General features: G+C 51.5%; 1 protein-coding gene across 2 annotated transcripts; it reads left to right on the forward strand.

Moving 5' to 3' along the window:
- Nucleotides 1-27,407, forward strand: GPR157 (G protein-coupled receptor 157). Of its 2 annotated transcripts, XM_023215328.2 has the most exons (4): nucleotides 1-525; nucleotides 16,430-16,643; nucleotides 22,042-22,236; nucleotides 23,048-27,407. In XM_023215328.2, exons 1-4 carry the CDS (start codon nucleotides 143-145, stop codon nucleotides 23,261-23,263), a joined length of 1,008 nt encoding a protein of 335 aa, XP_023071096.1. In that variant the 5' UTR covers nucleotides 1-142; the 3' UTR covers nucleotides 23,264-27,407. The 2 variants fall into 2 exon arrangements, with proteins under 2 accessions (XP_023071096.1, XP_023071097.1); XM_023215329.1 differs by lacking the exon at nucleotides 22,042-22,236 and having other exon boundaries at nucleotides 52-525; nucleotides 23,048-23,351.
- Nucleotides 27,408-27,603: the final 196 nt, after the last annotated feature.

A 27,603-nucleotide genomic window follows, 5' to 3' on the forward strand; every position in this document is an offset into this window, starting at 1 on the left:
GGGCGGGGAGCGGCCGGGCGCGGGCGGGGCGGGCGCCTAGACGCGAGCCTCGGGCGTCTCGCTGCCCAGACGGCGGCGGCGGTGGCCGCACGCGCGGCCCCGGTTCTGCCCTCGCGGCGCTCTGGCTCTTGGTCCCCACGCCATGCCTCAGGCCCTGCCGCCCACCGAGCTGGTGCCGTCGGAGCGCGCCGTGGTGCTGCTGTCGTGCGCGCTCTCCGCGCTCGGCTCGGGCCTGCTGGTGGCCACGCACGCCCTGTGGCCCGACCTGCGCAGCCGGGCACGGCGCCTGCTGCTCTTCCTGTCGCTGGCCGACCTGCTCTCGGCCGCCTCCTACTTCTACGGAGTGCTGCAGGACTTCGCGGGCCCGTCGTGGGACTGCGTGCTGCAGGGCGCGCTGTCCACCTTCGCCAACACCAGCTCCTTCTTCTGGACCGTGGCCATTGCGTTCTACCTGTATCTCAGCATCGTCCGCGCCTCGCGCGGGCCCCGCACAGACCGCCTGTTTTGGGCCTTCCATGTCGTCAGGTGGGTGGCGGTGGCGCTGCTTTTCCAGTAGTCCCCGACACAGGCCGACCCCTCCCGGTCTTGCCTTCCCAGAGGCCGCATCTAGTTTGGACCCCCTACCCGCAGGGAGCAGCGTCTGCTCGCGCCCCCAGGGCAGCCCTGGGCCAGCGGGAGGAGGCCAGACGCACCCGAGATTCGCTCCCGAGGGAGCTCCTCTGTGCCTGCCCCAGGGCACAGCCCCTTGGGGTAGTGGGGTCAGAGTTTGCCCCCAGAGCCGGGCCCTGTTTCCGTGGACGGGGCTGGGGAGGACACTCTGAGTGCGTTGTGACCTGCTTCATTATGTCCTGGCCGTCTCTGCTGCCCATGGGGAAACAGGCTGGGAGACGAGTTGGGTAACTGTCCCGCGCTGGAGAGCCGGCAACTCCTAATCCCACGCCACTACCCCACCCCAAACCACAGTGAGCCTGGTGCACTCCGCCACTCCCGAGCTGCCCTGTCTCTGCTGTACAGTTTACGAAGGACTGTCCTTTTTATTCTGTCTTTGGTCGTTTCTAAACTCAGGCCCCAGCCCCTTGTATTTCTGTTCTTGGTGATCTTGACTTTCCAGAGTTCAGTTATTCTGAGATTGAGGTCACGGGCGGAGGGCTGCTCTGGGAGTCTAGGAGTCCTGGAGGCTCTCTGAGAGTGGGGAAAAGCCAAGACCTTCCTCTGCGGTTCAAGCATCTTTCACATAAGCCTCGCTGAAGAGGGTCGGCCCTTCCCTGGGGAATGTCAGGTTTTGAAAATCTCCTGGCGTCCTGTGCTGAACTGTGGGCAGGAATCCTAGGGGCTGTTTTCCTTTTCTCCTTCTCCCAGATCAGAGCACCAGATACTGCCCTAATTATAGGTCCTTTCTATTAAAAACTTCAGTGCCTTCCAAGGACTGCGAGCACAGTCAGCACTTTGGCAGAGACAGGTCACCTGGGTGTCACACGGTGAGGCTACAGGGCTGTAAGAGTCGCTTGACCTTCAGTTGTGCACTGAGGCCAGCTGGTTCTTGAGAAACGAAGTGACCTGCTTCTCAGCTGTGCAAGTAAAAACTCTTCGGAACACATCATTCAAACTGTGGCTCAAATGCTGCAGGGCCCCACGGAATAGAGCCCCGCCTTGCTTTCCCGGCAGCATCCCGTCTGACCCTGTCTGGGTCCCGTGATGACTTGGCTGGGTGTGGGCAGCGAGTACTTGGGAGATCGTGTGTACCTGAAAGGAGTCGAGGCTGTACCTATCTTTGCGAGAACCTGTTCTCTTTCCCTTCTTGTCTTTAAAAATATTTTTTAAAAGATAACAGAACCTGTTCCAGCTTCTGTGGAAAAGAAGGATTGCCCAGAAAACCTGAGTTGGGGGTTTTTCTGTTTGGTTCTCGTTAGGGACCCTGTAGGGGGGTTTTCTGTGTTGTTCAGGATGGGCTTCTTTGATGAAGAAGTAGGCCCAATGTGGTGGCTTGTACCCGTAATCCCAACACTTTGCGAGGCTGAGACAGGAGGATCGCTTGAGCCCAAGAGTTCAACTGGCCAACATAGTGAGGCTTTGTCTCTACTAAAAATTTAAAAATTAGCTGGGCTTGGTGACACTTGCCTGTAGTTCCAGCTACTTGTGAGGCTGAGGTGGGAGGATCGCTTGAGCCTGGGAGGTCGAGGCTATAGTGAGCTATGACTGCAGACAGAGCAACACCCTGTCTCAAACAAGAAAGAAAATAAAGAAAGAGAAAAAATAAAAGAAAAAACAAGCAACTTATTCATCTTGTCTGTTGAATGTGACCTGCCTGCCTCTTAAAAGAAAATAAAATTACCTGTATCCAAGCTAGAGAGGGAGTTTGACAATTTATTCTCTGGAGTTCTCAGCATTCAGACTTCGCTAGTCTAAGGGAACTGGTTAAACTTGTCTAACAGGTTCATCTGTTGACCTAGATCTTCGTAGACTGTATTGCCAATGACCTTACTAAGGAGTCTCCAATGTATTTGCAGTAAAATTTCTTTGGAATACTAGTTTATTGTTTGCAGGATCTATTGATGTGAGAAATACCACCTTCAGGCATAGACTACGTGACTATCCACTTTGTAACCATTTCATACTGCTGGAATTCAGTCTCTTCAAAGCTTTCCGTTTTGGAAAGTATTTTAAAATATGACAACACAAAAGTTGATATCCCTATTCTAATGTGCGTTTAGGAATTCAATTTTTTTAAACCCACAAATATCCTGAAAAATGGACAAATGACATACTCAAGCAAAATAGTAATAGCAGTTGATAAATATATATCATATACCATTAATACTCAAAGCAATGCAAGTTATAACACTAAGGTACCATTTCCTCATTTAATTAGGAGGAAAAAAATAGTAAGGCAGGGCTGGGCGTGGTGGCTCATGCCTGTAAATCCCAGCACTTTGAGAGACCAAAGTGGGTGGATCATTTGAGGTCAGGAGTTTGAGACCAGCCTGGCTAACATGGTGAAACCCCGTCTCTACTAAAATTGCAAAAATTAGCCAGGCATGGTGATGCATGCCTGTAGTCCCAACTACTCAGGAAGCTGAGGCAGGAGAGTCGCTTGAACCTGGGAAGTGGAGGTTGCAGTGAGCCACAGTCGTGCCACTGCACTCCAGCCTGGGTAGTAGAGCGAGTCTCCATATCAAAAAAAAAAAAAAAAAAAAAAGTAAGGCAGAATACAAACATGATAAATGCCAGTTTCACTGGCATTTTTCTACAGTATTATTGATGGTGTGAATTGAAACAGTCTTTGTAGAAGGTATTCGGTTCATACACCTTGATCCAGTAATCCTATTTACCAGAGCCTAGTCTAAGGAGATAATCTAAAATACAAAGCTTTGTACAAAGCTTTATGTACAAAGCTGCTTGTGAGGCACTTATCATGGTTTGGAAGTAACCTCCATGTCCAGAGAATTTGGAAGTAACCTCCATGTCCAGCAGTGGGGGAACAGGAAGTTAAGAGTCTACCCTCCCCTTCTGAAATGGTGTGCATCTCTTAGATAACTGGTTTTGAATTCTGTAAGTCTTTTTTTTTAATGATATGATACAATGCGAAGTGACAGAAACCATCACTAAAACTGATTACAGTCACATAAAGGCAGGAGGTTAGAGAGAATCCTGCACACGCACAAGTTCCTAGGAGAGCACCTGCGTGGCCGCCTGGGGCCCCATCATTATACCTACCATGGCCCCCTTTCCAGAGAGAGGAGGCAGTTTAGACCTCATCCTCAGGAAATCATATTTCAGCATGAGCTGTGTCTGGCCCCTGATGTTTGCAGAGTGCTGTTCCATTCATTAGCCCACTAATCACCAATAACCCAACAGGGCCAGGGGCGGTAGGTCACACCTGTAATCCTAGCACTTTGGGAGGCTGAGGCAGGAGGATCACTTGAGCCCAGGAGGTTGAGGCTGCAGTGAGCTGAGACCACCACTGCACTCCAGCTGGAGTGACAGAGTGAGACCCTGTCTCAAAAAAAAAGAAAAGAAAAAAAGAAAAAAAAAGTAACCCAACAGAATGGATGGGTGGGGCGATTACCCTCATAGTAGATGTGATGGCCCAGAGCTACATAGCTAGTAAGGGAGAGGCTCAGGGTTAGAATCTACTTCTGACCCAGCCCAGGACTCCTTTTAGGAGTCTGTGTTGTCTTTTGGCTGTAACAGTTTTTAAAAACTGAAATACAATTTCAACAATAATTTATTTTTAGGCTGGGCGCGGTGGCTCACGCCAGTAGTCCCAGCAGTTTGGGAGGCCAAGGTGGACGGATTAGTTGAGCCCAGGAATTTGAGACCAGCCTGGGCAACATGGCAAAATCCTGTCTCTACATAAAAATTTTAAAAATTAGCCGAGCGTGGTAGTGTGCGGCTGTAGTCTCAGCTTCTCAGGAGGCTGAGATGAGAGGATCGCTTGAGTCCAGGAGGCAGAGGTTGCAGTGAGCTGAGATTGTGCCACTGTACTCCAGCCTGGGCGACAGAGCAAGACCCTATCTCAAAAAAGTTAAAAAATTATTTTTAGTTTTCTAGATTTCCTAAATGTTAACATTTTACCATATCAGCTTTATCCTCTCCAGTTACTTTTTTCTGAAACCATTTAAGAGTAAGTGACAGGGCCTGGGTGCAGTGGTTTAATCCCAGCATTTTGGGAGCCCAAGGTGGGAGGATCACTTGAGGCCAGGAGACCAGCCTGGCCAGCATACTGAGACCTTGCCTCTACAAAAAAAAGAGAGAGAGAGAGAAAAAATTTAAACATAGAATAAGAGTGACATACTCAATACTTCAGTATGTATTTCCAGAAGCACAATTTCTTACTGAACCGCATGCATCTACCCAAGCAGGAAATTAATACTGAATTAATACTATTACCCGATTGGTGGACTTTATTGATATATGTGTGTGTGTGTGTGTGTGTGTGTGTGTATGTATATATATATTTTTTTCCCCACTCGAGACGGAGTTTCACTCTTGTTGCCCAGGCTGGAGTACAATGGCACAATCTCTCGGCTCACTGCAACCTCCACCTCCCACGTTCAAGTGATTCTCCTGCCTCAGCCTTCCAGGTAGCTGGGACTACAGGCATGTGCCACCATGCCTGGCTAATTCGGTATATTTAGTAGAGATGGGGTTTCACCATATTGCCCAGGCTGATCTCAAACTCCTGACCTCAAGTGATCCACCCACCTCAGCCTCCCAAAGTGCTGGGATTACAGGCGTGAGCCACTATGGCTGGCCTTTGTTGAGGTTTTTGTCCATGGACTAACAGTATCCCTGATAGCAAAGGAAAATCTTGGCTTGTATGTTGACTTAATTTTAATATACCTTTATTTTCCTTACATCTGAAACACTCCTCCCACCTTTCTTGGTGTTTTATGATTTTGACATTTTTGAAGAGTACAGGCCCGTTATTTTATAGAATGCCTCTCAATTCAGGTTTGTCTGGTGCTTCCTCATAATGGGTTCAGGTTCTGCATTTTTGGCAGGATATCCCAGAAACATGTTTTTCTTGTCGCTTTCTACCTGGTGGCCAACAACTTGGACGTATTCCCTTACTGGTGATGTTAACTCTGATCACTGGGCTAAGGCAATATCTGCCAAGTTCCTGCACTGCAAGTTACTAGTTTTCCTTTTGTAGTTAAGAAGTGTTGTAGTTAAGAAGTGTCTTGCTGAGAGACGCTGGTGACTCGAAACAGCCTATCACATCTCCAGCTTTCACCCAAGGTTTTCGTGTCCGTTGATTCTGACAGCATTTTGAATTTTTTGGTGGCAGTTGCTTTTTTTTTTTTGGCCAGGCTGGTCTCGAGACAGAGTCTCACCCTGTTGCCCAGGCTAGAGTGCAGTGGCACAGTCTCGGCTCATTGCAAGCTCTGCAACCTGGGTTTCTGCGATTCTCCTGCCTCAGCTTCCCGAGTAGGTGGGACTACAGGCGCCCGCAACCACGCCCGGCTAATTTTTTTTTTTTTTTCGTATTTTTAGTAGAGATGGGGTTTCACCGTGTTAGCCAGGATGGTCTTGATCTCCTGACCTTGTGATCCGCCTGTCTTGGCCTCCCAAAGTGCTGGGATTACAGGCGTGAGCCACTGCGCCTGGCCAGCAGTTGCTTTTTTAAGGTTGTGTGAGATACTCAGTGTTCAGGGGAAGTCCCTGTGTTTGAGAAGTCCCTTTCTACTGTGTCTTAGCTGGTGAGGCGGCTGCCACAGACGTCCCATCTTTGACTTTCATGTGGTGTGCCTGAGTGGCTGTGTGTTTACCACGCCCACCTGAGGGAGGCCAGAGCTGTGGGAAGGGGTCACTTCTCTGCCTCCCATATAAGGGGACCTCCTTTCCAAGAGCGGCGCAGCCCTTCCTCCCCACACGGTGGTGGGCGCCTGCGTGATGCCAGATCAGGGTCAGCAGGGGCGAGGTGACCACCCCCTCCCCAGGACCTCCATGGTGCCAGGCATCAGCTGTGTGACCTGTGAGCATGGGGGGGCAGCTAAAGGGTCGGGGCAGCTCATTTGGGGGTCAGAAGGAAGGGTCCTGGCTGACCCGGTTTTCCTCGGGCATCTCTGAGTTTCTTCTGGCCCCACTGAGCTAAAGGCGGGTGTGGGTATGACTCCAGCAGGGTCCAGCCCCCGTGCCTCTCACACACATGTTCATCCACCCTTTGGAGTTTGCTTAGGGTTACAGAGGAAGCAAGAGTCTGTGACCCCCATGTTTACCATAAAAACCCTGCTCTGGGGGGAGTGGGAAGTCCCAATATAGCAAAAAGGGGAAACCTGGGCCTGGAGCTGGAAGGTTCTCGGAATTCTCTAATTTGTTTTTTGTTTGTTTTGAGATGGAGTCTAGCTCTGTCACCCAGGCTGGAGTGAAGTGGCGCGATCTCGGCTCACTGCAACGTCCACTTCCCGAGTTAAGCCATTCTCCTGCCTCAGCCTCCCAACTAGCTGGGAATACAGGCACACACTACCATGTCTGTCTAATTTTTTTGTATTTTTAGTAGAGATGGGGTTTCACCATGTTGGCCAGGCTGGTCTCGAACTCCTGACCTCAAATGATCCACTTGCCTCGGCCTCCCAGAGTGCTGGGATTCCAGGTATGAGCCACCACACCTGGCCCGTTTGTTTTGTTTTTTTTTTTTTTTGAGACAGAGTCGCACTCTGTCGCGTAGACTGGAGTGCAGTGGTGTGATCTCTACTCACAACAGCCTCTACCTCCCAGGTTCAAGCGATTCTTCTGCTTCAGCCTCCCAAGTATCACAGGCGTGCACCATCACACCTGGCTAATTTTTGTATTTTTAGTAAAAACGGGATTTCACCATGTTGGCCAGGCTGGTCTCGAACCCCTGACCTCCCGTGATCTACCCGCCTCGGCCTCCCAAAGTGCTGGGATTATTTCTCACGCCTATAATCCCAGCTACACCTGGCCTGAGCTCTCTAATTTGAAATGAACTCACCGTGGCACTGCAAGGACGAGCCAGTGGCAGAGCTGGCCCATCTCCCCAGGCAGTGGCGTCTGAATGAGGGATGGATGCAGTGGCCACATGAATAGTACCCCATGTTGGCCACTAGTCCCAAAAATAACAATCATTGAACTGGTTTCGTTTATTCCCCATAAGTTTTCCGAGGTGACTGGTGAAGGTGGCAGTGCTGCATCCCTGTGTGCAGCAGGAAGCCCACGGCAGGGGGCTGAGCACCAGCAACTTGGCAGGAGGTATGAGAGCTCAGGCTGCCCCTTAACCTTCAGCTGAGCAGCCCATCCCTGAGCTGAGGGCTACAGACAGTAGCACTAGGGCATGAGTGTGTATCTGAGAGTTCCTTTAGACATTCCTCTCCCCTTCTGCAGAGTGACCTTGTAGTGGCCTGGCCCAGTGGCTGACTCCCTGAACTTCTCCCAAGTCCCTGACCCTCTGCCCCTGGAGCTGGACAATAAGTGTCCATTGTTCTCAGGGAAGAAACCTCCTCCACGCAGCCTCTCACCAGGCCTCACTCCCTGCGGCTGGGCTTCCCCCAGCCCTGCTGTGTCCTGAGGTTTTTAAATTGGCATATTGTTGCACAAGAGTTTGGTTCTCAAAGCATTTTCTGAGTTATGTTAACATCCCCAGGCCTCATGGTACCTACACCAGGCGTGGTATGTTTGGCCCAGAGAAGAGGCCTGCTTGTTTTCCCCCAGCAGGTGCCAGTCCCCAGAGATCTGTAGGAAGGATGAGGTTTGGGGTGGGGAAAAGGTACAGGAATCCCAGGGTTGGAGCTGGTGATTGAGCAGACCCTGCCTTGAGCCCGCTTCAGTCTGACCTCTGACCCCTTCCTGGCAGCGGGAATGGCGTTCTAAGGGTCTTTGCAAACCAGTGGGCCGCTTTCCAGTGTAACTGTCCATTTGTGTGTGAAGTGGAAGTGTGTCTCCCTCTCTGCAGGTGTCCCCACCCTGACTCCGCTGGGGACAGGTTCCAGAACCACACAACTGAAGATCCCCAGTTGGGCAGGGCTGGGAACTCCCAAGGACCCGCTCTGAAGGGCAGGGAAACCGAGAGCATTGCTGTCCTGGGGACAAGTGGCCCGGTCTGACTGACACTCGGCCAGCCGGGGCAGGTGGTTTTTTCACTGCTTGGCTAATCCCCGGCAGTACTTCCACTTCCTTTCTCTGGAGGACATTTAAAAACAGAAGGTGTCGAGTTCCAAAAAGGGCTGAGGTCCTGACGAGTATGAATGGCTTTTTGTCAGTTTCTCCTCCATGAGCTGGTGGAGGGTCCTGGCCCAGCTTTGCCAATCTGGGCATTGTGGGGGTAGGGAGTTTCCAAGTCATCCGTGACCTGTAAGACTGCGGGCCCTAGGAGCTGGGATAGTACCTGCTGCCGGGACACGTGTCTCTCCTGTCTAGTCTGTAAAAAACCTCTGCAATATTTACTCAGGCTTCCCTAACAAAGTACCACAGCCTGGGGGCTTAGCCAACAGAAATTTATTTTCTCCCAGTTTTGGAGGCTGAAGTGCAAGGTCCAGGTGAGGGCAGGACTGGTTCTTCCTGAGGCCTCTCTCCTTGGCGTGTATATGGCCATCTTCTCCCTGGCTCTTCCATTGGTCTTCCCTCTGTAAAGATCTGTGTGCTCATCACTTCTTGTTTTTGTTGCTGTTATTTGTTTTTTTTTTGTTTTAAGACAGTCATGGCCAGGCATTGTGGCTCATGTCTGTAATCCCAGCACTTTGGGAGGCTGAGGTGGGCGGATCACCTGAGGTCAGGAGTACAAGACCAGCCTGGCCAACATGGTGAAACCCTGTCTCTACTAAAAATACAAAAATTAGCTGGGTATAATGGTGGGTGCCTGTGATCCCAGCTATTTGGGAGGCTGAGGCAGGAGAATCGCCTGAACCTGGGAGGCGGAGGTTGCAGTGAGCTGAGATCACACCACTGCACTCCAGCCTGGAGACAGAGTGACATTCTATCTCAAAAGAAAAGAAAAGAAAAGACAGGGTCTCACTCTCACCCAGTCTAGAGTGCAGTGGCACAGTCATGGCTCACTACAGCCTCAACCTCCTGGGTTCAAGCAGTTCTCCCGCCTCAGCCTCCTGAGTAGCTGGGATTTCAGGTGTGTGCCACCACACCCGGCTAATTTCTATGTTTTTTTTTTGTAGAGACAGGGTCTCGCTTTGTTGCCCAGGCTGGTCTCAAATTCCTGGGCTCAAGCGATCCTTTGGTCTCTCAGAGTGCTGGGATTACGGGTGTGAGCCACCATGCCTGGCCTTTCCACTTACAAGTTATGACAGCAGAGTCGCGTTAGGTTAGGTTCCACTCTGATGACTGCATTTTAACTTAATCACCTCTTGAAAGACTCTGTCTCTCAAATACACTCACATTCTGAGGTTCTGGGGATTAGGACTTCAACAGATGAAATTTGTGGGGGACACAATTGAACCCTTAACAGCCTCTGAGTGGGGAGGAAGCCGACTTGGAGTCTGGCTTTTGTTTCTAGGCAAATACAAGTTGGAGCTGGGGCCTGGACACCTCTGGGAGAAGCTTGTAGGGCCCCTGCTACATCAGAGTTACACTCAAGTTACAGAGTTACCTTCTTCCATCCAGGCAGGCTCAGCCTGGCCTCCTCCTAGCCTCAGAGTCACAGGTTTAGAGAGGAGGGGCCTTATCGGTCACCTGCTCTAACCCACATCCCCACCTTGCACCCCCACCCAGCACCTGTCACGGTACCCCCTAAACATGGGTACTCACCTTCTCTTGGTGGAAGCTGCCTGTTCAGTCCCCGGGTTTAGGATTGGGCAGGACCCCGCCCATTCCTCCGGCATCTAACCACTTCTCCACCACCAGGTCCTCTTCAAGACTTTTTAACCATTTGAGGATCGCTTAAGGCCCAGCGTCTCTTCACATGCTCCTGAGGTGCCCTGGCACTGGTGCCAGCCTGCCCGTCTCAGGTTTAGAATGTGGGCTGCATATGGCCCCTCACAGGCAGACAGCACCAGCCATTGGCTGTTCTGAGCCACCCACATCTGAGCAGCAGCACGACCCCTCCAACCACATGAATTTCTAGGTTGTAATCAACTAAATCCCTTGGTCTTTTCCATGTGTGCAGTTATTAAGCCCTGTGTTACTTGTTCTGGCTTTATTTTTGGGGGGTGGTGGCTTCCCTTGTGAAGGAGGGAAAAACTGTTAGGTGTTACATGTCAGAACTGTGGGTTTTTTTGTTTTTTTGAGACGGAGTCCCACTCTGTCACCCAGGCTGGAGTACAGTGGCATGATCTTGGCTCACTGCAACCTCCACTTCCCAGGTTCAAGTGATTCTCCTGTCTCAGCCTCCCCAGTAGCTGGGATTACAGGTGCCCGCCACCACTGCCGGCTAATTTTTTGTATTTTTAGTAGAGATGGGGTTTCATCATGTTGGCCAGGCTGGTCTCAAACTTCTGACTTCAGGTGACCTGCCCACCTCGGCCTCCCAAAGTGCTGGGATTACAGGCATGAGCCACCGTGCGCGGCTACATGTCAGAACTGCAATACGCATTTCTAGAAAGCAGGATTTATGCCACACGTGTTTGTGGAGCACCTATCAGATTTAGACTACCTGCAGCTCGGAATGGCCTCCTGGCTGGAGAACTGCTCTGTTTATCCTTCTGAGAGTTCCAGAAACACCAACTTTCTCCTTACCCTGTAGTCGGGAACCTGGAGCACTGTCAGCTCCTTATCATTTTTATCCTGTGTCTGATGGTGTTGTGGAGCCAGCTTGAGAGACACGATTGTTACATTTTAGGGAATTTTGTGAGCTGATTGTTAGATACGACCAGTATTAAAAACTAGATTATATTAAAAACAAAGCTGGGCCTGGGGCTCCTGTCTGTAGTCCTAGCTCCTTGGGAGGCTGAGACGGGAAGATCACTTGAGAAAACATAGTGAGATCCCATCTTAAAAAATAATAGACCGGGCATGACGGCTCATGTCTGTAATCCCAGCACTTTGAAAGGCCAGGGTGAGATCACTTGAAGCCAGGAGTTCAAGACCAGCCTGGGCAATAAAGCAAGACTTTATCTCTACAGAAAGCAAAAAATAAGCCGGGCATGGTGGCATGTGTCTGTAGTACCCCCTACTCCAGAGGTTGAGGTGAGAGGATTACTTGAGCCCGAGATTTGGAGGCTGCAGTGAGCCATGACTGTGCCACTGCACTCCAGTCTGGGCAACAGAGTAAGACCTTGTCTCTGTCTCTAAAATAATAATACTTTTTTTTTTTTTCTGAGACGGAATCTCACTCTGTCACCCAGGCTGGAGTGCAGTGGCGCGATCTCAGCTCACTGCAACCTTCACCTCCCTGGTTCAATCGATTCTCCTGCCTTAGCCTCCTGAGTAGCTTGGATTACAGGCGTGCGCCACTATGCCCAGATCATTTTTTGGATTTTCAGTAGAGACGGGGTTTCACCATGTTGGTCAGAGTGGTCTTGAACTCCTGACATCGTGATCCGCCCGTCTAGGCCTCCCAAAGTGCTGGGAATAATAAAATAAAAATTAAAAAGCCATAAATATTCAAAGCTCATTGTGTCATAGCTATTTTGCTCTTTACACACTTGAGGTTGTTGCATCTATCAAATCTGTGTGAAGTAAGTGTTTTCAGCTTTTTGGGCCATGCAGCCTCAGTTGTAACTGCTCAACTCTGCCTGAAAGCAGCAGTAGACAATCTGTAAATGATTGAGTGTGGCTGTGTTGCAATAAAACTTTATCTAAAAAAAAAACAAACAGTGGGCCAGATTTGGCCTGAGAGCCATAGTTTGCTGGACCCCTGATCTAGACTTAAAAAAGTCATGGAGAAGACATTAAAGGTATAGATTAAACTTAAGTGTTACTCATCCCTGAGCTTAAGAAGAGATGGCAGCTGTTTTGGGGCAGGCAGAAAACCCAGTATGGAAAGAAGAGATGAGAAGAGACAGGATCATGGAGCAGAAAAAAATTGAGGAAACACTCTCCTAGTGTTGGGGGAAGAAAACTCATACCTGATTCAGCCAAGAAGTTGCTCGTGTCACTGGTTGGTGACAACATATGTCTTGTTTTCTATGTCTTCCTTATTTCATTTTCATCTTGTTAAGGGAAATGAAAGCATCAATTAACTTCATGCCACGGAGCTCTCTCATTTGCTGATTGCATCCACAGGTTGGCAAAATCCAGGGTTTGGCTGAAATCAACAAAAGCATTCTGTGAGCATCAGGTGGCTGCATGGAATGGACGATAAAGAAGGAGTATTATTATTATTTATAAATTGTATGCTTCACATCCTGCGGGTGAAATTTATACATTTATATGTGTTTGTGTAAACATGCATACATGCACCCCTGCATACGTCTACATTTTTCTGGAGAGCCAGTTGTGAAATGTTCCCAACACACCATTGTCCATGCCTGTACATGAGTCAGTCTGGCCCAGCCTGCTTTGCAGGATCATTGGACCATTCCACTCTCTTCATTCCCACCGGCTCCCTGATTCTACCTCTTACCGCCTCTCACTTCAATACCATTCCCGCCCCGGCAGCTTCTGGCCCTCACACAGCTGCTCCTTCTGTGTGTTCAAACAACCCCTCCCTGTTGATCAGGCCCACATTCTTATATTCTTTTCTTTTTTTTTTAGACGGAGTCTCGCTCTGTCACCCAGGCTGGAGTGCAGTGGCACAATCTCAGCTCACTGCAACCCCTGCCTCCCAGGTTCAAATGATTCTCTTGCCTCAGCCTCCTGAGTAGCTGGGATTACAGGTGTGCATTACCACACCCAGCTAATTTAAACCCATATTCTTAACCCTTTCAGAACCCTCTGCCTATTTGACCTTCCCTTTGGTTATTTCCCAGCACAAACTCAGTATCACAGAAGAAATCTACCGCTGTGTAGCTTTAGTATTGCAACCCTAAAGTTACAGAGTGCGGGTCTGTGTGGTCCCCCGGTTTCCCATAAGGCTTGTTGGGAGTGTAGAGGGAGCCCAAAGGAGTGCTGTGCCGACTGTGACCCTCCCATGCCCAACTCAGAGGGGAATCCCCTATTTGAGTGACCCCAGCTCCAGACCAGCCCCCTGCAGGGAGACTGTTCCTACATACAGTGCTCACCCCCTTCCCAGAATTCCTTAGCGGAATCCTGCAACTGTAAAGTAATGAGGAACAGCACATTATGACTGGAGGATTGGCTTGGTGGCACTTTAAAAGCCACTCGCTTTTTTTTTTTTTTTTTTTTTGAGACAGAGTCTCACTGCAACCTCCACCTCCTGGATTCAAGGGATTCTCGTGCCTCAGCCTCCCACTAAGCTGGGATTACAGGGATGCACTACCACACCCGGCTAAGTTTTGTATTTTTGGTAGAGATGAGTTTCACCATGTTGGCCAGGCTGGTCTTGAACTCCTGACCTCAGGTGGTCCACCCATCTCAACCTCCCAAAGTCCCAAAGTCCTGGGATTCAGTCATGAGCCACCTCGCCCCGCCCGTCATGAGTTTTAAAACAACACTTTCTTATCTTTTATGGGTGGGGTTTTTTTTTTTTTTTGAGATAGGGTCTTGCTCTATCGCCCAGGCTGGAGTGCAGTGGCATGATCTCGGCTCACCGTAACCTCTGCCTCGCAGGTTCAAGCGATTCTCCTGCCTCAGGCTCCCAAGTAGCTGGGATTACAGGCATGTGCCACCATGCCCAGCTGATTTTTGTACTTTTAGTAGAGATGGGGTTTCACTATGTTGGCCAGGCTGGTCTCTAACTCCTGACCCCAAGTGTTCTGCCCACCTTGGCCTCCCAAAGTGTTGGGATTACAGGCGTGAGCTACCGCGCCTGGCCTTTTGTGGTCTTTTTGCTCCAGTATCTTTGTGACTTCCAACAGGACACGCTGCCTCCTGCCACCGAGGCCACTGAGGGCGACGTGACTCTGCCATCAGCACTCCTGCCCCTCCCTACAGAGGCCAGTGGCGACTGGAGAACGCTGCAGAGGGGACGGTTGGCCAGAGCCCCTCTGTTCTGGAAGCATCCTGCATGAGGCCTTCCCAGTCTCAGGGAACTGACTTTTCCCTCTCATCTTCGTCCCTGCCCGGCCTCCTCTGCCAGCCCTGCAGCATTTGGGAGAACCCCTTGAAGCACAATTCTCCTGGCCTCATTCTGGCCTCAGATTCACATTGAATTTTGATCTCATAGTTATCATAGTATCATTCCTGTTTACCTAAGGCTTTGCCCTTCAGGCACCTGACTTAGGACAGGGGTACTGTGCCTTCTTCCCCGGACAAATCAGACGGGCCCCACGCAGCACCAGTGTCTGCACACAGGCCTGAACCCTGGGACAGCAGAACGTGACTCACAACACTCATGACAGCAGCAAACACTCACATACCTGCTTGGCCATGTGCTCTGTACACACATGTATTTATTCTCGTAACGACCCTACGATGACACCCTGCAGTCACTGTCGTCATCCACACTTTGCAGAGAACCTGGCATGTTGAGGCTAAATAACTTCCCTGAGCAGGGGCAGAGCTGGGACTTGGATCCAGCCCACTACACTGAAATCCAAGCTCTTAACTACCCCACTGGCTGCCTCTCTCAGGAGCCCTGTAGCCTTTGTGTGCTCCATTGCTGTGTAAGGAACAGTCTGGTTCAGAGACTGCAGGGAAGGGGCCTACCCCTGGCTGTGTGGCTGGCTGTGGGAGAGCACTCAGGAAACTGAGCCTGGGCCGGACATGGTGGCTCACGCCTATAATCCCAGAACTTTGGGAGGCTGAGGCAGGTGGATCACCTAAGGTCAGGAGTTCGAGACCAGGCTGGCCAACATGGTGAAACCCTGTCTCTACTAGAAATACAAAAATTAGCTGGGCGTGGTGGTGCACGCCTGTAATCTCAGCTACTTGGGAGGCTGAGGCAAGAGAATCGCTTGAACCCAGGAGGTGGAGGTTGCAGTGAACTGAGATTGTGCCACTGCACTCCAGCCTGGGTGACAGAGAGAGACTCCATCTCAAAAAAAGAAAAGAGAAAACTGAGCCCAACACTGCCCTTGGAGGGGCCCCTACCTGAGCTTTATGCTTTCAGAGGTCCCCGTTGACCCTTGCCAGGTTCCATTCCCCGCCATTGCATAAGACGTCCTCAAGGCCGAAGGGACGTGCTGCTCAAAGCCACGTTCCCCCTCCTAGAGCCGGCCGAAGGTAAGCAGAACCCTGGAATTCCCCACCCAGGCAACCCTAAGCCCCTGACGTGTGCACCCCAGACCCAAGGGCTGACCAAGGGGTGCTGATCGTTTGTGGCACATTTGCACGAGCGTGGACAGGTGTTCACACGCTGGTGTCCAAGGCTTCCCGGACCAGAAACCAGACAGGCCCTACCCAACACCAGTGTCTGCACCAAAGGCCTGAACCCTGGGACAGCAGGACGTGACTCAACAGCAGTCATGACAGCAGCAAACACACACATACCTGCCTGGCCATGTGCTCAGTACACACATGTATACAAAACTTTTTTCTTTTTTTGAGATGGAGTCTCGCTCTGTCGCCCAGGCTGGAGCGCAATGGCACAATCTCAGCTCATTGCAACCTCTACCTCCTGGGTTCAAAAGATTCTCGTGCCTCAGCCTCCCAAGTAGCTGAGATGACAGGCAGGCACCACCACGCCTGGCTAATTTTTGTATTTCTAGTAGAGACGGTTTCACCATGTTGGCCTGCCTCGTCTCGAACTCTGTACACACGTGTATGCAAAAGCAGCTGGGCACACGCTGGGAGCTGGCTGGCCCACGTCACTCCATTCTAATGCCAGTCCCTGAAGAATTCTAAAGTAGAGCCAGGCTCCTGGGGCAACACCTATCCCTTATTTTCCAGGGCCACTGTGCCATCCAGGCTCCGGAGAGCACCATTCCCTTTCTGAAGGGCGTCCTCTGTCATTTTTGTGAGGGCTGACATTGCTGGGAGCCATGGCCTGGCCCCAATGCCTCTTTCTCTCCTTCTTCTTCAGCTGGGGGGTCCCGCTGGTCATCACTGTGGCAGCCGTCGCCCTGAAGAAGATTGGCTATGATGCCTCGGACGTGTCTGTGGGCTGGTGCTGGATTGACCTAGAGGCCAAGGACCACGTCCTGTGGATGCTGCTGACGGGGAAGCTGTGGGAGATGCTGGCATACATATTGCTGCCCCTGCTGTACCTCCTGGTCCGGAAGCACATCAACAGAGCGGTAGGCGCTGCCCTCAGAACTCAGGGCCCTCCTCATGGCCTCTATGCCCAGGTGCAAGGCCTGGTGTTGAGTTTGACCACCCGAGGGGACAGGCTGCGTCTCTGGGGACAGAACCAGTGATGGGCCGGAGGGGACCAGGCACTTACTGTGCACCAGACACCATGCGACGTGCTGTATTACACGGATCGTGCATCGGTTCCCGCTGCCCCATTAGGAGCTGGGTCCTTTTGCTCCTTGGTAGATAAGGAAAGGGAGGCCTAGCCGATTAAGGGCCTGCCGATTAAGGGCCTGCCGGGGCGCAGGGCTCCTGCGGACAGAGCTGCCATGTCCTCAGTCACGGCCCTCTCCTGCCCCCTGGTGGACGGCCTGTGGTGGCTGCTTAAACTTGAGAAATTTAGCTAAAAGGGGAGGATGGACCCAAGACCCGGCTGCCCCAGGGAAGGGAGGACTGTGGAATTTCACAATGATGCAAATAACTCACCTAACTTTGCTTAGTGATTTATTATATCCTAAATGGCAGGGTTTTCCGGAATTCAGAAATCAGTAGGCTGGGCTGGCTGGAGAGCCTAGGAAAGCATGGCTTTCCTCTGACACCTTGGCCCAGTTCCTCCTTGTTCCTGCCTCCCAGTCTGCATATGTGAACTAGGGGCTTCCTCTTGGCTGCAAGCAAACGCCTGCAAAAGGCCACAGATAACCTATTCATTGATCCACTCGACTACTCATTCCGTATGTTATTTTAGTTTTGTTTGTTTATTTTTTGACAGGGTCTCGCTCTGTCGCCCAGGTTGGAGTACAGTGGCGCAATCTTGGCTCACTGCAACCTCTGCCTCCCAGGTTCAAGTGATTCTCCTGCCTCAGTCTCCTGAGTAGCTGGGATTATAGGCACGTGCCACTATGCCCAGCTAATTTTTGTACTTTTAGTAGAGGCAGGGTTTCACCATGTTGGCCAGGCTGGTCTCGAACACTTGACCTCAAGTGAGCTGCCTGCCTCAGCCTCCCAAAGTGCTGGGATTACAGGTGTGAGCCACTGTGCCCAGCCTCATTCAGTATGTTTTTACTGAGCATCTACTAGCACCGAACTGTGTATAGCATGGGGGTTTATCTTGAGGACTCAGACATGGATCTCACCCTTCTGGAGTGAGGCAGAAGTGCAGGTAACTGTGGGCAGAGATTCTATGTGAGGAGTGGCTGGGGCAGTAAGATAGGTCCAGAGGAAATGCTCTAAATTCAGACTTCCGGGTTCATCCTGCAGGCTTGCTGGTGTGAGTCCCTGTGTTGCTTTTTGCCCTCTGAGTTTTCAGGGCTGGAATTGTAGGAGGGTGTGTACCCATCTTGTAGGCCATTCTGTCCACCCAGCAGCCATTTCTGAGCCAGGATGCACCTTGCGGCTGTGGCCATCTGGACGCCTAATCTCCGCCCTCCACTCCCATTGTGTCTTCTTGCATCAAGACCTCTAGTTTTCTCTTCTTTTTACTTGGAAATTTAGCCAGTTCTCACCCGCCCTAGACCCCTCTTCTGCCTCAGTTGGACTCCTTGCTGGGGATGGCTGTGGGACTTCCCAATTGGTCTGAAATCCTTTTTGGACTGGGCACGGTGGCTCATGCCCATGATCCCAACACCAGTGTGGCCAACATAGCGAAACCTCATCTCTACCAAAAATACAAAAATTAGCTGGATATGGTGGCACACGCCTGTAGTCCCAGCTACTCAGGAGACTGAAGTGGCAGAATCGCTTGAACCCAAGAGATGGAGGTTGCAGTGAGCCGAGATTGCGCCTCTGTACTCCAGCCTGGGCGACAGAGTGAGACTCCACTTCAAAAAAAAAACTTAAAATTAAAATTAAGGCTGGGCGCAGTGGCTCACACCTATAATCCCAGCACTTTGGGAGGCCGAGGCGGGTGGATCACCTGAGGTCAGGAATTCGAGACCAGCCTGGCCAACATGGTGAAACCCCGTCTATAATAAAAATATAAAAGTTAGCCAGGCATGGTGGCAGGTGCCTGTATTCCTAGCTACTCATGAGGCTGAGGCAGGAGAATCACTTGAATCCAGCAGGCAGAGGTTGCAGTTTGAGCCGAGATTGTAGCATTGTACACCAGCCTGGGCGACAGAGCAAGACTCCATCTCAAAAAAATAAATAAATAAATAAATTAGCTGGTATGCTAGTGCATGCCTATAGTCCTGGCTACTTGAGAGGCTGAGACAGTGAGGCAGGAGGATCGCTTGAGCCTGGGAGTTCACTGTATTCCAGCCTGGGTGGCAGAGTGATTCCCTGTCTCAAAAAAAAAAAAAAAAAAGAAATTCTCTTTTGTCTTCTTATAGCCTTTTATTAACTGTTGGTCTCCTGCCTGGGTGATGGATGCCCTTCTCACCTCCTCTTCTTCTCCACTGTCCTGGGAAGTTTCCGGGACCCCGATGAAGGCTCCCAGGCACTGCACCAGGCCCTGCCCGGGACTCTCCTCTACAGATGCCCTTTGTGTGTCTTTCTTTCTGCCTTTCCTTTGGCAGGGCAGGAAGCCTGCAGGGCTGAGGCCGACCCCTGCGGGTGACAATGGGTCCTCTTTTCCAAATCAGCAAGTGTTTCAGAAAAACGGGGTAGCAGTGGGCAGGGAGCTGAGCATGTGCTAGTTGCCTCTAGCTAGGAAAGTGCCAAGAGTCGGTGAGCTGGGACAGGCACCGCCAGGAGCAGACTGCAGCCAAGCTAGTGGGCAGTTCGTGCAGCAGTCCCACCCTGGAGCTCCCCTACTTGTTTCGGAGGGGTGCAGTGGGAAGTCCAGCTCCCTGGGCTGCTGCTAAAAGCCATAGGAGCAGGAAAAGGAGGAGGAGGAGGAAGGCTCTGAGCAGGTGAGTTGCAGAGGCTTGGAGGCTAGAGATGCCACGGTGCACCAGTGACTCCACAGGACACCAGGTGTTGGCAGAAAACCTTGGGCACTTCCCCTCCCCTGGGCCTTCAGCGTCCCAGGCACAGGACCAGCTCAAAAATGCATTTTTTTGTTTTTGAGGCAGGGTCTCACTGTGTTGCCCAGGCTGAAGTGCAGTGGCGCGATCTTGGCTCACTGCAGCCTCCACCCCTGGATTTAAGCTGTTCTTCCACCTCAGCCTCCCGAGTAGTTGGGACTACAGGTGTGTGCCACCACGCCCAGCTAATTCTGTTTTTGTTTTTAAGGCAGAGTCTTGCTCTGTTGCCCAGGTTGGAGTGTAGTGGCAAATCTCAGCTCACTGTAACCTCTGCCTCCCGGGCTCAAGCAATCCTCATGCCTCAGCCTCCCAAGTAGCTGGAACCACAGGCATGCGCCACCACGCCTGGCTAATTTTTTTGTATTTTTAGTAGAGACAGATTTCACCATTTTGGCCAGCTTGGTCTTGAACTCCTGGCCTCAAGTGATCCACCTACCTTGGCCTCCCAAAGTGCTGGGATTACAGGCGTGAGCCACCGTGCCTAGCCTAGTTTTGTATTTTTAGTAGAGACGGGGTTTCACCATGTTGGCCAGGCTGGTCTTGAACACCTGGCCTCAAGTGATCTGCCCACCTCAGCCTCGCAAAGTGCTGGGACTACAGGCATGAGCCACTGCTCCTGGTCAATGCCCAGCTAATTTTTAAATTTTTTGTGGAGACAGTGTCTCACTCTGCTGCCCAGGTTACTCTCAAATTTCTGGGCTCAAGCGATCCTCCTGCCTTGACCTCCAAGAGTGCTGTGATTTCAGGCATGAGCCACCACTCCCGGCCAAAAAAAGCACATCTTCATTATGAGTGGTTTCATCTGTTTTTACAAATTCAGCTTTGATCTGGAAGGAATCTCCTCCTTCCTCTCATGAAAGACGTTCTCCAGGAGGAGGAAAGCCAAGACTGGCTCAAGATCACGTTTTTGTTCTCCTCCTGGAGAGGTGGGTGGGCTGGGGGCACAGCAGGCCTCCCTGTGCAGGGAGGAGGCTTGCATTCTGGAGGGGAGGACGATGATAAGCAATAAGCCCGAGGAACAAGGATGAATGATGTCCTGGGACTGAGGGTGAGACAAACTGTGGGAAACAGACTAAAATAAAGAGCGGAACGTGAGGATGGGACGATCTAGGAAGTGCCTGTGTAGTTATTATTTATTTATTTATTTTCTTACTTATTTTTGAGCTGGAGTTTTGCTGTTGCCCAGGCTGGAGCACAGTGGCGTGATCTTGGCTCACTGCAACCTCCATCTTCCAGGTTCAAGCGATTCTCCTGCCTCAGCCTCCCAAGTAGCTGGGATTACAGGCATGTGCCACCACGCCCAGCTAATTTTTATATTTTTAGTGCAGATGGGGTTTCACCATGTTGTCCAGACTGGTCTCGAACTCCTGACTTCAAGCAATTTGCCCGCCTCGGCCTTCCAAAGTGCTGGGATTCCAGGCATGAGCCTTCGTGCCCGGCCTCTCTGCAGTTTAAATAGGGGCATCGGGCCTTATCCAGAAGGTGCTGCTTGAGCAAAGTCTTGAAGTGGGCAAGGGGGGAGCCCCAGGGACAGATGGAAATGGGCATTCCAGAGCAAGGGAGCAGCCGGCGTGGAGCCCTGGGGTGTGGGTGCTGTGTGTCTGCAGTATAACAAGGGAGTCGGTGTGGCTGCAGGGTTGACCTCGCTGTGACCATAAGGGTTGGCCCCGCTGTGACCATAAGGAGCGTGTGGAGTGGGGAGCGCTGAAGAGCTCTGAGTGGAGGACTCGCTGGGGCAGACGGGTTTTCAAGCAGCCCTGCTGCTTCTGTGTTCAGAATGGACCGCAGTGGGGAGCACAAGGGAGTGGCAGGGGCGGAGGAGGGAGCCCATCCAGAGAAGTGGTGACACAGCCTGGACACGGGGGCAGTGGCAGAAGGTGGCAGAGGTACCCAGAGTCTGGATCTGTTTTGAAGTTAGAAGTCGGCACGGTGGCGGCTCATACCTGTAATCCCAGCACTTTGCGAGGCTGAGGCAGGAGGATTGCTTGAGTTCAGGAGTTTGAGATCAGCCTGGGCAACATAGTGAGACCCTGTATCTATTTTAAACAAACAAAGAGGGCCGCAGGACTTGCTGGGGTCGGATGTGGGCTATGGGATAAAGAAAGGGCTCAAAGCAGAGCCCCAGGGCTTTGGCGTAGGCAGCTGGAAAGCTGTTGTTTCCATGAGCTGAGACCAGGAAGGGAGCATTGGCCTCAGGGATCAAGATCTGTCTTCTGTCTTGGACCTGAGCTGTGTCAGATGACTTTGAGACCTCCACATGGAGATGGGGACTGGGTGGAGGATCTAGCAGTCAGGGTTCAGGAAAAGGATCCGGGCTCCACCACACATCTCCCCTACCTCCCTGAGCTAGTTCAGGTCCCTGGGAAGACCTGGGGAGCCTGGGTGGATGTAGCGGGAGGGTGCCCATCTGCTCAAGTCTGCCCTTGCTGTCCCCACACAGCACACGGCGCTCTCTGAGTACCGGCCCATCCTCTCCGAGGAGCACCGCCTGCCGCGCCGCTGCTCCGTGGCGGACAAGAAGCTGGTGCTCATCCCGCTCATCTTCATCTGCCTCCGGGTCTGGAGCACCGTGCGGTTCGTGCTGACCCTCTGTAACTCCCCCGTGGTGCGGACTCCGGTGCTGGTCGTTCTGCATGTAGGTCGTTCTGCCCTCCCTGGCCCTTGTTGTCATCCCTGCCCCCAGAGGAGGCACAGCCTGATTCCTTCCCGCAGCACAGTGGCTGCACCCCAGTGTCGGCCAAGGCACAGCTGCAGGGAGCTCCCTCCTGTGGTGTGCCTTCCTCTCTGCCCGAGACAGGGCCTGGAAGAGAGGAGACAGAGTGGGATCAGTGTGGTCCGGGGTGGGGAGGTGCTTACCAGTGGTCTAGGAGGAGCCCCAGGAGAGTTGACTGTTCCTGGGTCCTTCCCAGCCCAGAAGACCTGGAGCCCTGCTGGAGGCCCACTGCCAAGGTCATCCCAGATCAGCCATGGCGGGGAGGATGGGGGGAGGTGCTGGGGTACACAGCACTTCCCAGCCACCCCATGTGTGTGCATGTATGCGTGTGTGTATGCGTGTGTGTGTGTGTGTGTGTGTGTTTCTCAGCCATTTCTCTTTTTTGGGGGGGGCGCAGGGACAGAGTCTGGCTCTGTCACCCAGGTTGGAGTGCGGTGGTGGGATCTCGGCTCACTGCAATTTCCACCTCCTGGGTTCAAGCGATTCTCCTGTGTCAGCCTCCTTGTCGCTGGGACTACAGGTGCACACCACCACGCCCAGCTAATTTTTGTATTTTCAGTAGAGACAGGGTTTCACCGTGTTGGCCAGGCTGGTCTTCAACTCCTGACCTCAAGTGATCTGCCTGCCTCAGCCTCCCAAAGGGCTGGGATTACAGGCGTGAGCCACCTTAAGAGAACGTGTGTTTCTGAGACCAACTCCAGCCCCATGCTCACAGCTCCTTTTCTCCTGACAGGGTATCGGGAACACGTTTCAGGGAGGTGCCAACTGCATCATGTTCGTCCTCTGCACCCGTGCCGTCCGAACCCGGCTCTTCTCTCTCTGTTGCTGCTGCTGCTCTTCTCAGCCTCCCACCAAGAGCCCAGCCGGCACTCCCAAAGCTCCTGCGCCCTCCAAGCCAGGAGAATCTCAGGAATTCCAAGGGACCCCAGGGGAACTTCCAAGCACCTGAGCTTTTGTCCTTTCTAGTTCTGTGCATAGGTGCTGCCTTCCTGGGGGTGGTCGCTTCTGTGAGTGCCTGCTGCAGGGGCAGAAGTGCATGTCTGCTGCACCGGAAGCCCCGGGTATTGATCCTCTCAGCTCCACTGGGAGAGCAGCCGCCAACTCAGCTTCTTCTACCTCCTAGATTCTCAGGCAGCAAGTTCCACCTGTACCAGTGTCCTGGCGCACTGGGGTGGGTGTTCATCTGCATAAGGGTAGCAGTGAGATTCAGGGAAACCAGTGGTCCACGATTGCAGCCACGGTGCCTCCACCCAGTGGACCTTGGTGTCCTGAGGGCCACACAGCACTGTTTACAATTTGAGGGATCCACACCTGTGCACCTGTCTTCCGTGTGATTAAATAAGCTGTCGGGGGCCCCAGAGATGTGTCCCCATCCAGACATCATGGTGTTGAGACATCACGGTCCAGGTGTTGAGATTCTCTAGAGAGCCCAGCTTTCCTTGGAAAGTTTGCTCAACAGAGGAACCAGCTGCCATTCAGCAGGTTGAAGGTTCCCCTGAGGCTGCATGGTGATCACCAGGGATGAGCACAGCCCAGCACGGCTGCTTAGGGACAGCAGACTCCCCGCGCCTCCTGGCCTCTCCCGCTGTGGGCTGCTAACCCTTGCTGTAGCTTGGGTTTGAGTGTCAAGCACAGGCCAGAATCCACACTCCTGCCCCCACCTGTCAATCACTTCAGACACAGGTTCCCTCCTTCCAATTCCAAGGCTGGAACAAGGGCAGGAAGAGGCATCTCAGGGAACCCCTGAAGACCCCACTGTCTCCCCAGCTCCTTTCTGATAATCCTCCTGTTCTTGGGGAGACCAAAGTGGGTGAACAGGGAGGGATTCTGGCTTATTTACTTCTTAGTTTAGTTTTTTGTAAGTTAAAGTGGCCAGAGAGATAAGTAATCCAAATACAATTCCCCAGGCCAGGCACAGTGACTCACACCTGTAATCCCAGCACTTTGGGAGGCCGAGGTGGGCAGATCACCTGAGGTCAGGAGTTCGAGACCAACCTGGCCAACATGGTGAAACCCACTCTTTACTAAAAATACAAAAATTGGCCGGGCTTGGTGATGTGCACCTGTAATACCAGGTACTTGGGAGGCTGAGGCAGGAGAATCGCTTAAATCCGGGAGGTGGAGGTTGCGGTAAGCCAAGACCGCACCATTGCACTCCAGCCTGGGCAACAAGAGTGAAACTCGTTCTCAAACACATTCCTCCCTAAAGGTGAAGGTTTTAAGATTGAGATTCAGCTTTTTGTTTTGTTTTGTTTTTTGAGAAGGAGCCTCATTCTTTCGCCTAGAGCTTGTGTGGTGGTGCGCGCCTGTAGTCCCCACTCCCACTACTCAGGAGGCTGAGGCGGGAGGATCCCTTGAGCCCAGGAGTTTGAGGCTTCAGTGAGCTGGGATGGCACCACTGCCACTCTGCTGTTTCCTGCCTGGGAAACAGCGGGACACTGTCTCTAAAAAAAAAAAAAAGGATTCAAAACGATTCGGCTGTTTTGGTATTCAGTTGGGGTAAGTGGCGGCATGGATCATGGAGCAATTATTTACATTTAAAAGAAAATAATTGAAAGTAAGCATTTGTATCTCTATTTTTATTCTGTGGCTCTTCCACAAACGCTTTCATCTTATTTCAGAAGAAGCTTCTCTGTTCAGTCACAGGAGCCATTGGCAAAGAATGGGAAGTGGAGATGCTACCTCCAGGCGCTTGGCGAGAGAAAGTACAGCTTTACCTGTGATAGGTGATTTCCCTTGGAATCCATGGGAACTTGACAAAGCATGCTTTTCTGAGCTTAGTAAAATGGTTCTGGATCAAAACCAAAGTCACGTTGTGCTGTTGATCCTTGTTTGACTCTCAAAACCAAAATCTGTATCAGGAAAGGAATAATCATTTAGCGGACTGAGTCCAAAATGCTGATTTTTGGTTTCCTGTGAAAATGGATTTCTGTTTCTTTTTTTTTTTTTTTTTGAGATGGAGTTTCACTGTGTTGCCCAGGCTGGAGTGCAGTGGTGTGATTTTGACTCACTGCAACCACCGCCTCCAGGGTTCAAGCAATTCTCCTGCCTCTTAATTCCAAGCTGCTGGGATTACAGGCACCTGTCACCATGCTTGGCTAATTTTTTGTGTTTTTAGTAGAGACGGGTTTTCACCATGTTGGTCAGGGTGGTCTCGAACTCCTGACTTCGGGTGATCCACCTCAGCCTCCCAAAGTGCTGAGATTGCAGGCATGAGCCACTGTGCCTGTCCGAGAAAACAGATTTCTTGATGGAAATTAGCGAGACAGACATCCCCTTAGGATTGAAAGAGAGCTCTGGGCTGCTCCAGGGACAGCCACTTGGCAGAGATAGCCTCTGTGAGTGAGTTCTGGACTCCCCTAAAGACATTACAGCAAATCTCTGGGTATGTCTCCGGTAAAGACCCTCACTTGAGCTTCTAGAAGGGAGCAAAAATTCAGGAATTTGCTTGCGGCAAAAGAGAACATGATTTACAGATAAAAGAGAAAAGACAATACTAGGACACAGAGGAATAGTGTTAGAATCAACCCTGCTCAGCAGGGGCCTCCAGAGCCCTCCCTGCTCTGGGAGGGAGCAGGGCTGAGACGTGACTCCCCAAACGGGCTGGCCGTGGTCAGGAAAGGCCTGTAGAGGGAGCTGAGGGCTCAGAAAACACCTGCTCTGGGTGCCTGGGCTCAAGTTCTCATTCCATTTCTTTGATGCCACTGGCCACTCTATCTGCTTCTGTAAAAACCTCCAAGAAGTTACACGTCGGGTATCTAATTCAGCTTCCTCCGCTGCCCACCTCTTGCCACACAGATGAATGATCACTGTGAATGGTGGTGACCAGGTGGGCAGGGCAGGGGCTTGTCTGAGTGCCTTAGCCCAGGCCTCTGGCCCACCGACCTTGAAAACAGCAATATCGCCTCCTTCTTAGATCCAGTTACCAAGTCAGTCTAGCTGGGTGGGTAGTGCTCAGACAGAAAGACTGGATGGGAAGGAAGTCACATCCTAAAAGTCCAGGAGGGGGCCAGGCCCAGTGGCTCATGCCTGTAATCCCAGCACTTTAGGAGACCAAGGTAGGGGATCACCTGAGGTCAGGAGTTCGAGACCAGCCTGGCCAACATGGTGAAACCTTGTTTCTACTAAAAATACAAAAAAAAAAAAAAAAAAAAAAAAAAAAGCCAGATGTGGTTGCGTGTGCCTGTAGTGCCAGCTACTTGGGAGGCTGAGGCAGGAGAATTGCTCGAACCCAGGAGGCAGAGGTTGCAGTGAGCCGAGATCGCACCACTGTACTCCAGCCTGGGTGACAGAGTGAGACTCCATCTCAAAAAATAAAACAAGTCCAGGAGGGGATGTTACTTCTGTTACTTCTTTTTAATGTATTTCTTTTTGTGAGGCAGGGTTTTGCTCTCTGGAGCACCACACCCAGGCTGGAATGCAGTGATGCAGTCATGGCTCACTGTAGCCTCCACCTCCCAGACTCAAGCGATCCTTCCACGTCAGCTCCCTGAATAGCTGGGACCACAGGGCTGGCTAAATTTTGATTTTTTGTAGAGGCAAGGTTTTGCCATGTTACCTAGACAGATCTCGAACTCCTGGGCTCAAGCAAAGGGCTGTTGTTACCTCTGATCAGGGCAAAAGGGGCTGTGCTCCTTGGACACTTTGCACAGCCCCAGTGGGCTTCTTTCTCCTCTGTTAGTGTGGTTAATGTTTATCTGCGTGCATCCCCCAGTCACCCAAGTGTAACCTCAGCCATAACACGTTCTGCAGCCGGAACAGTGTCCTCAGCTCAGCGTCCCTCTCCCGTGTACTTTCTGAACTTTGGTCTTTTAACCAGGTTTACCAGCTGCTTTCTGCCTCTGTGCTTTTGAGGTTTTTTTGGTTTGTTTGTTCTGTTTTGTTTTTAAATAAAGATTATTATTTGACCCAGGCTGAAGGTACAAACAGAACTCTTCACGTGTCCACAATAAGAAAAATTGTTTTTACAAACTTCTAGTCGTGGCATCAAAAGTGTGAGTTTTTGCATCTGCAGAATTGTAACACAAGCCCTGATGGGGTGGAAGCTGAAGTCTTGCTGTTTTAAATTAAATAAATAAATTATTTTTCTCCTATATGTTCGGTAAACTGATTGCCTGCTGCTGTGTTGTGCAGGGCGGGGAGGGGGCGGTTGCTGCACAGGTGGTTCACATTGGCCTGTGTTGCTGCGGTTCCAGAGCCTACCGTGAGGCTGAGATCTGGAGAAGACAGCTCTGCCCTTCTCTCTTGGCAAATGTAGCTAAAGAGGCAGCCGCCCTGTTGGCATAGCCA

Source organism: Piliocolobus tephrosceles, chromosome 1 (genome assembly GCF_002776525.5).
Source record: "Piliocolobus tephrosceles isolate RC106 chromosome 1, ASM277652v3, whole genome shotgun sequence".
Lineage (NCBI taxonomy): Eukaryota > Metazoa > Chordata > Mammalia > Primates > Cercopithecidae > Piliocolobus > Piliocolobus tephrosceles.

What these genes read in the sequence shown, in the direction of transcription:
- GPR157 (XM_023215328.2), top strand. Translation starts at nt 143, where the DNA reads ATGCCTCAGGCCCTGCCGCCCACCGAGCTGGTGCCGTCGGAGCGCGCC. An exon ending in TGGGCCTTCCATGTCGTCAG is followed by an intron (nt 526 to 16,429) that starts GTGGGTGGCGGT and finishes CTTCTTCTTCAG; the next exon opens with CTGGGGGGTCCCGCTGGTCA. An exon ending in CGGTGCTGGTCGTTCTGCAT is followed by an intron (nt 22,237 to 23,047) that starts GTAGGTCGTTCT and finishes TTCTCCTGACAG; the next exon opens with GGTATCGGGAACACGTTTCA.